The 12,294-nt window shown below is 49.7% G+C and overlaps 1 protein-coding gene across 3 annotated transcripts in view; it reads left to right on the plus strand.

Moving 5' to 3' along the window:
- Window positions 1-12,294, plus strand: part of Smg5 (SMG5 nonsense mediated mRNA decay factor) — a 32,674-nt gene that overhangs the window by 6,229 nt on the left and 14,151 nt on the right. For 2 of the 3 annotated variants that reach the window (XM_021249530.2, XM_004871198.4), the window contains exons 2-7: window positions 3,225-3,323; window positions 4,620-4,743; window positions 5,043-5,199; window positions 7,753-7,842; window positions 8,971-9,060; window positions 9,644-9,722. In XM_021249530.2, coding sequence (XP_021105189.1) covers window positions 4,645-4,743; window positions 5,043-5,199; window positions 7,753-7,842; window positions 8,971-9,060; window positions 9,644-9,722 — 515 coding nt within the window. In that variant the 5' untranslated portion in view covers window positions 3,225-3,323; window positions 4,620-4,644. The remainder of the gene's footprint in view (window positions 1-3,224; window positions 3,324-4,619; window positions 4,744-5,042; window positions 5,200-7,752; window positions 7,843-8,970; window positions 9,061-9,643; window positions 9,723-12,294) is intronic. The other variant, XM_021249529.2, reaches the window with a different exon arrangement.

A 12,294-nucleotide genomic window follows, 5' to 3' on the forward strand; every position in this document is an offset into this window, starting at 1 on the left:
AAAGTCATACGCTAACCTGTGTACAGATGTGATGTTCTGAAGTAATTTAAGACTGTCAGAAGAAAAAGAAGCAAAAGAGGGTGCTGGAAGGAACATAGCACCAGTTACTCCATTAGCCCAGTTATTGTTTTATGTTTATTTATTTATTTATTTTTGGTACCGGAGATCGAACTCGGGTCCTCGTGCTTGCGTAGCAGGCGTCGAAACCACTGAGCTAAATCCCCGGTCCTCAGTTACTGTTTAAAAACACTTTTTCTGGGCCAGGGATTTAGCTCAGTGGTTCCGTCGCCTGCCTTGCAAGCGCAAGGACCCGAGTTCGATCCCTGGGACAAAAAACAAAAAACACTTTTTCTGAACACTGGTGGCTTGGCATTATGAAAGTTTTGTTTGTTTGGTGTTTTTTTTTTTTTTGATACCAGGGATCAAACTCGGGTCCTTCCGCTTTCGAGTCAGGTGGCAAAACCACTGAGCTAGATCCCCAGCCCTGTGTTTTGTTTTTTGAGACAGAGTCTCCCTATGTAGTCCAGGCTGGCCTTGAACTTATGGTGATCCTCCTATCTCAGTTTACCAAGTGCTGGGGTACAGGCATGTGCTAGCACATGTAGCCTGGCTATAAAACTAATTTGTTTGTCTGTTGTATGCCCCCCCCTCCAGTACTGGGAATCGAGCTCAGGACCTTGCTCTTTCGAGGGAGGTGCAGTGCCACTGAGCTATGTCCCTGGCCCTATTTGTTTGTTTTTTGAGACTGGGTCTCCCTATGTAGTTCAGGCTGGCTTTGACCTCACTTATGTCACCCAGGGTACCCTGGAACTTGTGGTGATTCTCCTGTCTCATCCTCCGCGCAGTGCTGGGATTACAGGCATGCATCACCATGCCCAGCTTTACACAACTAATTTTTGTTCTAAAGGAAATTATAGTTTATTGGGTGAGCTTATGGTCTGATGGGGAATGGAGAAAAAAATGCTGAGCCCTTTCAGATTTAACTATTTGTGATTAGAGCTTTCCAAAGTAGTGGCTATTAATAAAGTATTTTTTATTGGTTTTTATTTTCAGGATTTTTTTCTTTTTTGAACAGTGCAGGGGATCAGATCTAGGCCCGCATCATGCACATTAGGGAAATGCCCTATCACTGAGCTATGTCCCCAGCCCTTATTCATATTTTTTGGCTTGAGAATCTAAGGAGAGCGTGAGAATCTTTCCATAAAAATCACACCTTTGGGCTGAGGTTGTAGCTTAGTGAAAACCCTAGGTTCAGTCCTTAGCATGAAAAGAAAAAAATGCTCCTCTTGTTAGATCTGCCTGCAGGACTGAAGTTGAGAGCTTGGCCTGCCTGCCAGGCACAGAGGTGTGTGGCTGTAGTCTCAGCTACTCAGCAGTCTGAGGTAGATAGAGCTCGAGCCCAGGAGTTAGAGGCCACAGCCTGCAGACCCTGTCTCTGTATCAAGTAAGTCACTGCTGCTGCCCTGGCATCTGGGACAGGCTGGCTGGAAGGGCTTGGCTTCCTCCAAGGGTGGCCCAGAAGGTTTGCGAAATGTTGAGCTCTTGGGATGGCTGCGAGAAGGTTGTGCTTGCCTCCCCACCCTCATCCTGAGTCCTGCAGTCACCTGGCCCTGTGCAGGGCTGCTCTGCACCGTCATCACCGAGGAGCACTGGCCTACTGTGCACTGGTCTCCCAGCTCGGGCGCGTGTGGTTTATCAGGGAATGAGCACCCTTGTTTTTATGTTGCTCAAGTGTCCACAGCCATGTCTAATTCACACGTTCTCACAGCCACTGTCTGTTGTCCTCTGGGTTTTACCCTTCCAGAGGTGACATCTGCCTCTGGGACTAGTTGGCCATCCACTGTAGTTTCTGTGATTCTTACTTGCAGCGGTGACAGACTTACCTTACACTGTTTGGAGTTTCCCCTCATACTTACAGTAGAAAGGCATGTTGGGTGTTCACTAGGTAACAGGCACTGTCACAAGGGCTTTTTGTACTAGCTGATTTAATCCTCCCAAGGTAGGTGATTGATTTTATTCTCAGTTTTATGGGGTGAACTGAGACCTAAGGAAGTTAGGTGTTTTGCTCAGAATTTCATAGGAAGCACTCGCCTATAATCCCAGCACTTGGGAGGCTGAGTCAGGAGGATCACTACAAGTTCCAGGCCAGCCTGGGCTACATAATGAGACCCTGTCTCAAAAAAACCCCAAACAAACCAGAGAGATAGGATTTGAATCCAGGCAGTCTAGTTGCAAGCCTGCATTCTTTAGCCACTGTACTGTACAAATACTCCTTTATCAGAAATCAGGAGACTTTACGACTGAGCACCTCAGCAGTCCTCTCTGGTTTCCCCTATGCTGCAATTACAAAGCAAAATTTTATATCAAGAATGCTTTTCCTTGATGTCAGAGATCATAAGCCTTATATAATAATAATTCATTCATTCCACTGTTCTTTGTTAGATGCTTACTATATTCCAAAGCTTTTGACAAATGATTGTATTTAATCCTCACAAAAGTCTGAGTAGCTGCTGTTATTACCTCTGTTATCACATATATTGATATGATATATATATATATATATATATATATATATATATATATACACATACACACATACATACATACACACACACACATATGTATATATATTTTTTTGGTCCTGGGATCGAACTCGGGTCTTTGAGCTTGCGCAGCAGGCAGAAACCACTGAGCTAAATACCCGGCCCTTGATATGGTAATCTTTAAAAGGTTAGGTAATTGGCCCAAAGACACAGCCAGGGCACAAAGTTTTTTGTTTGTTTGTTTTTTGTACTGGAGACCGAACTTAGGACCCTGTGCTTTCGAACCTTAGATTTTTGCCTGGCATCACAGCCTGTGCATTGGGAGAGTCTGCTGTCTGGTGTCACAGAGTTTCTCTATGTCAGTACTGTTGACATTTGGGCAAGTAATTCGCTATTATGGCAGACTGACCTGTGGATTGTGGGATGTCTAGCTGGACCTGCTAAATGCAGGAGCAACCCCTATGCCTCACAGGTTATGACACCTGAACATGTCTCCATCATTGCTGCATCTTCCCTGGCTGGGGCTGCTGTATCAGGGTGGAGACCAGTCATTTTGTTTGTGCAGAGCTTAGCTTGTAGCTTTCTGCTTTCCTCATCCCTACTTCTTCAGCCTTTCCTTTGAATTAGTATCTGAGATGATCCATGTACACGGCTGAGGGCTCTGCCTGTGTTTCCTTGTAGGGCTGTGGTGGAGGCTGTGCATCGACTTGACCTCATTCTTTGCAACAAAACTGCTTATCAAGAAGTGTTCAAACCTGAGAACATTAGCCTGAGGAACAAGTAAGCTGGAGACTCAAAAACCACAAATCCTTACTGTTTCCCTGCCTGTCTCTGTCAGAAACCCTGCTGGATATTAACGTGTGTTTTCTTTTTTAACCTCTGGACCAATGGGACCAATAACGGGCTGTAAAATCTCTTGTCTTCCTAAGGGAGGAGATGGGTGTGAGCCAAATTAGAGTTCTCTTCCTTCGTTTTTTATTTTTATTTATGGGTTTTTTTGAGACAAGGTCTTGCTTGGTAGTTCAGGCTGGCCTTGAACTCACTATTGTAGCCCAGGCTGGCCTCAAGCTTGCAGTGATCTTCCTGTTTCAGCCTCCTGAGCCCTAGGATTACAGGTGTGCCCACCAGCCTGGCTTTCTGGCTTTTTTTTTTCTTTCTCCTTTAAAAAACAAAAAAGGAGCTGGGGGGCCGGGGATTTAGCTCAGTGGTTTCACCACCTGCTGTGCAAGTGCAAGGACCCAAGTTTGATCCCCGGTACCAAAAAAAAAAAAAAAAAGGAGCTGGGGATCCATGCTCCGTTTGCAGCTTTACTATATCCATTGGGCTGGTACCATAAGAATGGCATACAAAGCCAGGCCTGGTGTAGTCCCAGCACTTGGGAGGCTGAGGCAAGAGGATTGCCGTGAGTTCAAGGCCAGCTTGGGCAACATAGTGAGACCCTGTTTCAAAAAGGAATGACAGAGCTGGGGATTTAGCTCCGTGGCACCGCGCCTGCCTCCCAAGTGCAGGGTCCTGAGTTCGATCCCCGGTACCCCCCCCCCCAAAAACGATCCTCAAAATAAAAAAAGAAATGAGGCCTGTGGCTCAGTAGTAGAGTGCCTGCCTAGCATGTGGGAAGCCCTGGGTTTGATCCTCCGTACCACATACATATGCATAAAAGAATGGCTTATGAGTGAAACCAATTGGCTGTACAATTGGCACAATGGAGGGAAAGAAAGGGGAGACAAAGGGAGGGAAGGGTAAAAGAGTGCAGGGTGCAGGAAAAGATTGTTAAAATTCTGATTGCTTTCTGCTTCTATCCTTTTTTTTCTTTGGTACTGGGGATTGAACTCTGGACCTTGCGCTTGCAAGGCAGACAGCTGAACCACTGAGCTAAATCCCCAACCTTCTGCTCCTGTCTTCTGTTGCTCCTAGTGCTTTGCTAGACCATTGTTGTTGTGCTCATGCAGACTCTGGATGTCACTTGAGAGGCGTGCAGATTCCTTGGTGGGGGTGCTGCCCATACTTCCAGTCTCATTCCTGTGTCCCCTGCTGCTGGATGGGCAGTCTCTCATGCTCCCTCCCCTTCTCTCCCAGGCTGCGTGAACTCTGTGTCAAGCTTATGTTCCTCCATCCCGTGGACTATGGGAGGAAGGCTGAGGAGCTGCTGTGGAGAAAGGTGTACTATGAAGTTATCCAGCTTATCAAGACAAACAAGAAGGTAGGGCAGGGCCCTAGAATGTGGAAGGCTAAGGAAGGAAGATTCAGCTAGGAAAGTGGGCCTAGCATGTGGCTCAAGGCAGGTTAGCCCAGGAAAAGATGGCAGAAAGGAGGGAGGGGTCAGACGGAACTGGGATTGGAGAAGGAAGGATGTAGGGGTAAATTTGTGAGAGAGGAGATGTGGACAGGTTCCAAGGTGAAGAGGTTCAGTTAATTCCCTTGGTAAGATGCACAGGTTGAGGGGGGGGAGTGGTACTCTGACCTACTGCTTAGCCAGCCCCTTCTTTTCCCAACCTCCAGCACATCCATAGCCGGAGCACCTTGGAATGTGCCTACCGGACGCATCTGGTTGCTGGCATTGGCTTCTACCAGCATCTCCTCCTCTATATCCAGTCCCACTACCAGCTGGAGCTGCAGTGCTGCATTGACTGGACCCATGTCACCGACCCCCTCATCGGTCAGTGAGACCTGAAAGGTGTTCTCTTTGGGGTTTTTTGGTACTGGGGATAGAACTCAAAACCTTGCATTTGCCAGGCAGGCGAGGCGCCACAGAGCTACATCCCTGACCCTTTTTGTTTTTTGAGCCAGGGTCTCAAAAAACAAGCCTTTTTGAGTTCAGGCTGGCTACAAACGGGTGGAGATCCCCCTGTTTAAGCCCAAGGGCTAGGATTACAGGCACGTGACACCATGGTTGGTGCCCAAAATGTGGTATCGAGTAAGAAGATTCTCATGTTTTTTTCTCTGACCTTCATGTGTCTCAGGGTTTGTACAGCTTGTGCCCAGCCTGGCAGACGGCGTTCTGGGCACACCTGCAAATGCTTCCTGAGACTTGGATGTGTCCACACATGCACATGAGTCAGGGTAGAATGTTAAAGGGGAAGAGAGGCCTGGGTCTGTGAGCTGTCATGGAGGAGGGGAGGGACAGAAGGCTCTAGAGTAGGTTGGGGTCTGGCAGGTGGCATTAATTAATGTCTTTTCTCTGAGTTGAAATTTGCTGGCACTGTTTCCTTTGACTTTAAAGATTGTTTCCCAGTATTTGATGAAAATACTGAAATTTTTGGCTTGGTGTAGTGGTGCATGTTTGATACGAGGCAGGTGGATTACCATGAGTTCGAGGCTGAGCTACATAGTGAGTTCAAGGCTAGCCTGAACTAATAACGAGACCCTGCCTCAAAAAACCAAAAGAAAGAGAAAGAAAAAAAGGAAAAGAAAGAAAGAAAATAAATAAATATTGAAGTCTTTGAAAACATTGGGAAATGGGGACATTCAAGACAGTGCAAATCGGCTGGGGATTTAGCTCAGTGGTTTTGCTGCCTGCTGGGCAAGTGCAAGGACCCGAGTTGGATCCCCAGTACCAAAAACAAAAACAAACGAAAAAAAAGACTGCAAATCTCTTTTCAGCAACTGGAGTACTGACTGCTGTTTTGTTTTGTTTTGTTTTTTGGTACTGGGAATCAAACTCAGGACCTTATGCTTGCCAGGCAGGTGTGGCACCACTGAGCTCCATCCCTGGCCCTGGCTGCAGTTTTATTCCATTTCTAGCTGGTACTTTTCTCTTTGCTTCAGCCATTCTGTAGAGCTTCTTCCCAGCTCTCCTTGCTGTGGTCCCTTCTTCCCCACAGCCCCCCACCATGAGGCAGCCCCACTGGTCAGAAGCTGAGCATCTAGGCTTTGTGCACTGAACGCACCTGAAACAACAGCTGTGCGGCTGGGCACAGTGGCCGGCATCGGGCCCCCACGTGTCAGCCTGGGCTCTGTCCCCAGCACCTCACTGAGGCATGTGCTGGGGAGGCTTCCGAGGGTCAGTTCCCAGCCCCGCTAGCTTTTCCCTCCAGTCTTCTCCTTCAGCCAACTAAGAGGTGTCTGCGGGAAGTACTGGGGAGCACTTACACACCGAGGAGAGGCTGCAAGGGGCAGTGGGTTAGGGGATGATTCCTGGATCCCAGGGCCAGGCTGCTTTTTTATTTTGTTTTTTTAGTTTTGGGCTTTTTTTTTTTTTTTTGGTACCAGGGATCGAACTCAGGACCTTGCACTTGTGAGGCAGGCACTGGAACCACTGAGCTAAATCCGTGGCCCAGTTTTTGGGTTTTTGAGACAAGATCTTACTAGGTAGTCCAGGCTGGCCTCAAAAACTCATGATCTCCCTGCTTTGGCCTCCCAAATTCTGAGATTATTGGTGTGGACTGTCATACCTGGCTCAGATTGCTTTTTTCTTTTTCTTTCTTTTTGTGGAGATAGTCTTGCTACATAGCCCAGGCTGGCCTTGAACTCATGACGATCCTCCTGCCTCAGTGTCCTGAGTGCTGGGATTAGAAGGATGCACCACTGCTCCTGGCCTCAGGTTGCTTTTTCCATCCTGGCTGTGCCACTTACCAGCTGTGTGACTTAGTAGCAGTGACCTCCTGGAATTGCTGTGAGATTTGTTGATGCTATGGACATTTAATCCGGTGCCTGGCATGGGAGGAAATTGGCACCCAGGGAGCTGAAATTTTCTGAACTGAGATGACAGGGTGGGTAGGGGAGGAAGAGAGCCCAGGCATATTCGGCTGTGGTTGTCACTGGTCCTGAGGCAAGAGGAGCTTATCTCCTTCACGGGCAGACCTTCCAGTGGCCGCCGGCTCCTGGGGGACCCCCCACTAGGCAGAGGCCAGGAGCTTTTCCCTGGGCTCACTCATATTCCATCCTTTAGCAGGTTAGCGTCCCTTTGTCCCCTAGGCCTTCTGTCTTTACAGAGCTGGCTTCTATGCCAGGAACTCTGGGTCTTTGTGGTATAGGCACCGTATCTCCCCCTTCCAGACACCTGTCTATTGTGACTGCTGAAATGACCTGCCTCGGTGGTGCCGTCCTGGGTTAGAGCCCAGCCCTCCTTGTCCAGCTCCTCTCACCCTGCGAAGGAGCCCTGTCTTTCTGAGCCCTAGACATTCCCAAAGTCAGGCCATGGCCTGGTAGGGCATTCCTCCCCAGGTGCAGGCAGGGGCTGGGCGTTTACACTTCTTCCCTCTCTCTGCAGGATGCAAGAAGCCAGTGTTGGCCTCGGGGAAGGAGATGGACTGGGCACAGATGGCCTGCCACCGATGTCTCGTGTACCTGGGGGACCTGTGTAAGAGTCCAGGCCTTTTGTTTGCTCTGATTTGGGGCACATGCAAGGCCCCAGCTACTTCAGTAGTTGGTTCCACCTTTCACATGATGAGAGAGCAGAAGGAACAATTTGGCCTCTGATGATCTTTCCCTTCCAGGCCTTTTATTTACTCTTTTAGACAGGGTCTCGCTCAGTGGCCCAGGCTGTCCTGAAGTCATGACCCTCCTGCCTCAGCTGGGGACGAGCTGGGGTTAGAGGCGAGCATCCGCGCGCCTGGCCTTTCCCTCCCTCTGCTTCCTGGGGTCCTTTGGTTCACTGCCTGCCTTAGGCACAGAGGGTCAGTGCTTATAGGAAAGGGGAAGTACTTTTGGGCTTGAGAAGTCAGGGTGATATCTGTTGCTGTAGTGGATTCACAAGATTTTGACTTGACTTCCTCCTCCCTCCTTCCTCTTTCTTTTTCTTTTCTTTCTTCCTCTTCCTTTTCCAAATAGCTGATGGATGTTCCTGAGGACAGAAAATGATCTTTTTTTTTTTTTGGTACTGGGGATCAAACTTTGGACCTTGCACTTGCGAGGCAGGTGGTGGTACCACTGAGCTACAGCCCCAGGCCCAGAAAGTGCTTTTTGCTTGTGGCCCCTGAGTCTCTGTCCTTGTCAGGTGGCTGGGGTGTGGCTGCGAGGTGTGTTACCTGTTACAGACTTGGCTCCCTGCAGTACCTCTAGCCCTGCCCTGGCACCTTGTGGCCATTGTGCATGGAGGTGGACACTTCACAGTGGGTGGACCAGAGTGCCCTTGCAGTGTCTTTGTAGCATCAGGCATTTGGATTCTGGAACCAAATATCAGAGGTCTTTGCAAGCAGCCGGACATGCTGTGGTTCCTCTCATGGGGAGGACATAGTCAAGAAGCCTTTCTGCTTCACACACACCAGGTCCTCTTTATCTTTTGAACCAACCAGTGAGGAAGAGCCTTTGGGTGATTGGACTGTAGTCGTGCGGGCCTAAGACTGTGCCAGAGACCCCTCAGCCTGCCTCCTCACCTGGGTCCCTTCCTCCCAGGCTCTAGTCACAGCTCTTCAGAGTGGGCTCCTGGTGAAGGGGGAGTGCTCTGAAACACAGAGTCACTGCATCTCCCTTCCTCTCTGTCCTGTAGCACGCTATCAGAATGAACTAGCCGGTGTAGACACTGAACTGCTCGCTGAGAGATTCTACTACCAGGCCCTGTCAGTAGCTCCCCAGATTGGTAAGTGAAGCCCTGCTGGAGTCTCCTGACCAGTAGCTTTTCCAAGAGGAAGACATGCTTTGAGAAGGGAGGCAGTCTCCTCCTCCTTTCCCCAGGGCCTTGCCACCCTGAGCTCTCTACACTTCACCTCTATGCCCCATCCACCTTGTCGCACACTAGAGATAGAGGAATGGGAAGGTCTTATCTAAGAAGGAGGGAGACGGAAGAGAAAGAGGGGAGAAGATGGCTCCCTTGTCCACAAGGTCACTTCCCCACAGGAGGTGGAGCGAGAGGAGGAGTGTGATTGCATGGTGGGGAAAGATGGGGTAGCAAGGAACTCAGAGGTACGAAATGGAGCTGGGGGAGAGGAGAGGGCTCCATGGAGGCCCATCGCCCTTGGAGAGGCCGCAGTGGAAGTGGAAGGCATACGCACATGGGGGCAGGCAGCTCCGGCACAGCAGGCTGGAAGTCAGTAATGCCCCAGAGGGACAGAGGCTCCAGCATTGCCTGCAGACCCAGCTGGTCTCCCATGAGTGCACTGGTCCTTAGTGGCAGCCGGGCTTGGAGCACTGATTGACTTGTGCTGCATGGACGCTCTCTGCAGGAATGCCCTTCAACCAGCTTGGCACGCTCGCGGGCAGCAAGTACTACAACGTGGAGGCCATGTACTGCTACCTGCGCTGGTGAGTGTTCACCAGCCCTCTCCAGCCCTGCTCTGAGGAACTTCAGCTCCTGGTGGGGTAGATGGGGGAGGTTGGAGCGAGGAGTCCCTCCATCCAGGGGCCCTGACTCAGCTCTGCTGCTTTTCAGAGAGCCATGAGGGTTTGTAGGCGTGGGTGCAGCCAAAATGACTATACATTATTTTATGCAAAATAGATATTTCTATCTGTCCTTGCAAGAAAATAAATTTGATATGTTTGATAAAATGGTTCCGAAGTGGCTCTGGAAAGATCCTCAGGACTCTACAGCTCCAGTGTGTTAATGTGGTCACAGCGTGGAGCAACCTGCTCAGCAGCAGGGTAGGTCTGACCCTTAGCTCTTAGAATAAAAATAAAAATTTCAGGGCACCCGGAATGGCTTGGATGTCAGGTACGAGTCCTCCTCAGGAAGACATAGCACAGATGCCGCTGCTGAAGGGATTGCATGGGGACCTGCCCAGGAAGCTTGTGGCCACTGTGGAGTGGGGGAAGAAAGCCAGCTCCTCCTCGGGAGAGGGTGGGGTGATCTGGGCTGTATGCAGGCAGGATAGGGTCATCTTCAGGGACCAAAGCAAATGCAAGTCAGGTGTGTGCCCACCCGAAATCTCAGAACTCAGAGGCTGAGGGAAGGGGATGGCGGTGAGCTCACACCTACCTGGGCCGCACAGCAAGACCCCGTCTCAAAAAAGAGGGAACTCAAATAGTAGCCACACATCTGATCATGAAGCAGTGAAATGCCTAATTCTATCTCCTAATTCCACGTCCTGTGGTCCCTACCTCAGCTGGGAGAGGAAACTTACTCAATAGCAAGACAGTGCTGGCTCCCGGGCACACCCCCCCCCACCCCCCCCCCCGGTCAGTGCAGATGGTCTCACTGTATAGTTCAGGCTGGCCTTGAACTCACTGTGTAGCCCAGGCTGACCTCTTCACTCCCAGTGATCCTCCTGTCTCGCCTCCCAAGTGCTGGGATTACAGGCATGTGCCACCATGCCTGGCTTTTTTTTTTTTTTTTTTTTTTTTTGGTGTTTTCAGACAGGGTTTCCCTATGTATTCCAAGACTTGATAACTATGTAGCCCAGGGTGCCCTCAAACTCTTGGTAATCCTCTTGCCTCAGCCGCTGAGTGTTGGGATTACAGGCATGTGCCAACATGCTTGGCCATGGCTTCTTGTTTGTTTGTTTGTTTGTTTCTCAGTATTGGGGATTGAGCTCAGTACCTTGAGTTTGCAAGGAAGGTGTGGTGCCACTGAGCTAAATCCCCGGCCCTCTTTTTTTTTTGGGGTTTTGAGAGTCTTGCTATGTAGTTCAGGCTGTATTTGAAGTTACTGTGTAGCCCAAGCTGACCTTGAACTTGTGGTGATCTTCCTGTCTCAGCTTCCCAAGTGCTAGGATTATAGGTGTATGGCACCACAACTGGCCCCCTTTTGAAAATTTTGTTTTGATTTTTATTTTTTATTAGTATATTTCTGTTTTATCTTTGAAATTTTGAGTTGCTAAATTGACCCGGCTGGACTCAAAATTGTGATCCTCCTGCCTCAGCCTCCCAGAGTGCAGGTTTACAGGTATGTGCCACTATACCCAGCCCATGTGTCTTTCCTGTCCTCAAGTGTTTTCCAGAGAATGCCCCTCTTACTTGCCCTAGGTCCCTCCTCACACTCAGAAGCTTGCTATAGGGTGAGTCCCTTCCCAAATAGAGCCAGGCACGTCCAAGTTGGGAGGTAACCACTAAGAGCGAACCCGAACCCTCTGTGCTGAAACGGTTAGCTTTTGGACGGGCTGGGCTCAGTTGGGGGTTTTCCTCCCCGTGGCATTGTCTGGGGTTAGTCATTGTGGTTCTGCTGATCTGGAGGGCAAGAATCTGGAGATACTGGATGTGGCAGCATATTTGTAATCCCAGCTCTCTGCGACCTGAGGCAGGGGTATTTGGAGCCCAGCCTGGGCAACTCAAGGAGACCCTATCTCAGAAGGGCTGGGGAGGTAGGTCATTGTGAAGGCCCTGGGTTCAAGCCCCAGCACTGCCAAAAAAGGAGAACTCTGGAGGGTTGGCCCAGGTGGTGCCTCCCCTTTCCCTGTCCACAAAGTCTCAGGGCCTCTATTTCTTAGTGGAAGGAGTATCAAAGAATTAGTGACTCTTTTTTTTTTTGGTACCGGGGATTGAACTTGGGACCTTACGCTTGCGAGGCAGGCAGCGGAACCACTGAGCTAAATCCCTGGCCCTTGTATTGTTTTGTTTTGTTTTGTTTTGTGGTACTGGGGATCGATCGAACTCAGGACCTTGCACTTGCCAGGCAGGTTCTGTGCCACTGAGCTACATCCCTGGCCCACTTGTATTGTTTTTATAAATAAAAAGTTGGGGTTTTTTTTTTTCCCCCCGATACCAGGAATCGAACTCAGGACGTTGCACTTGCGAGGCAGGCACGGCACCACTGAGCTAAAGCCCAGGCCCTGTTTTTTTGTTTTTTGGTGCTCAGGGTGGAACCCAGAGCCTTGTGCATACTCTGCCCCTAAACTATACCTCTGGCCCTGAAAAGCTGACTTTGTTTTGGTTTTGCCTTCTG

Source organism: Heterocephalus glaber, unplaced genomic scaffold (assembly GCF_053883595.1).
Source record: "Heterocephalus glaber isolate CG9 unplaced genomic scaffold, H.glaber_assembly_v1.0 deba00001795, whole genome shotgun sequence".
NCBI lineage: Eukaryota > Metazoa > Chordata > Mammalia > Rodentia > Bathyergidae > Heterocephalus > Heterocephalus glaber.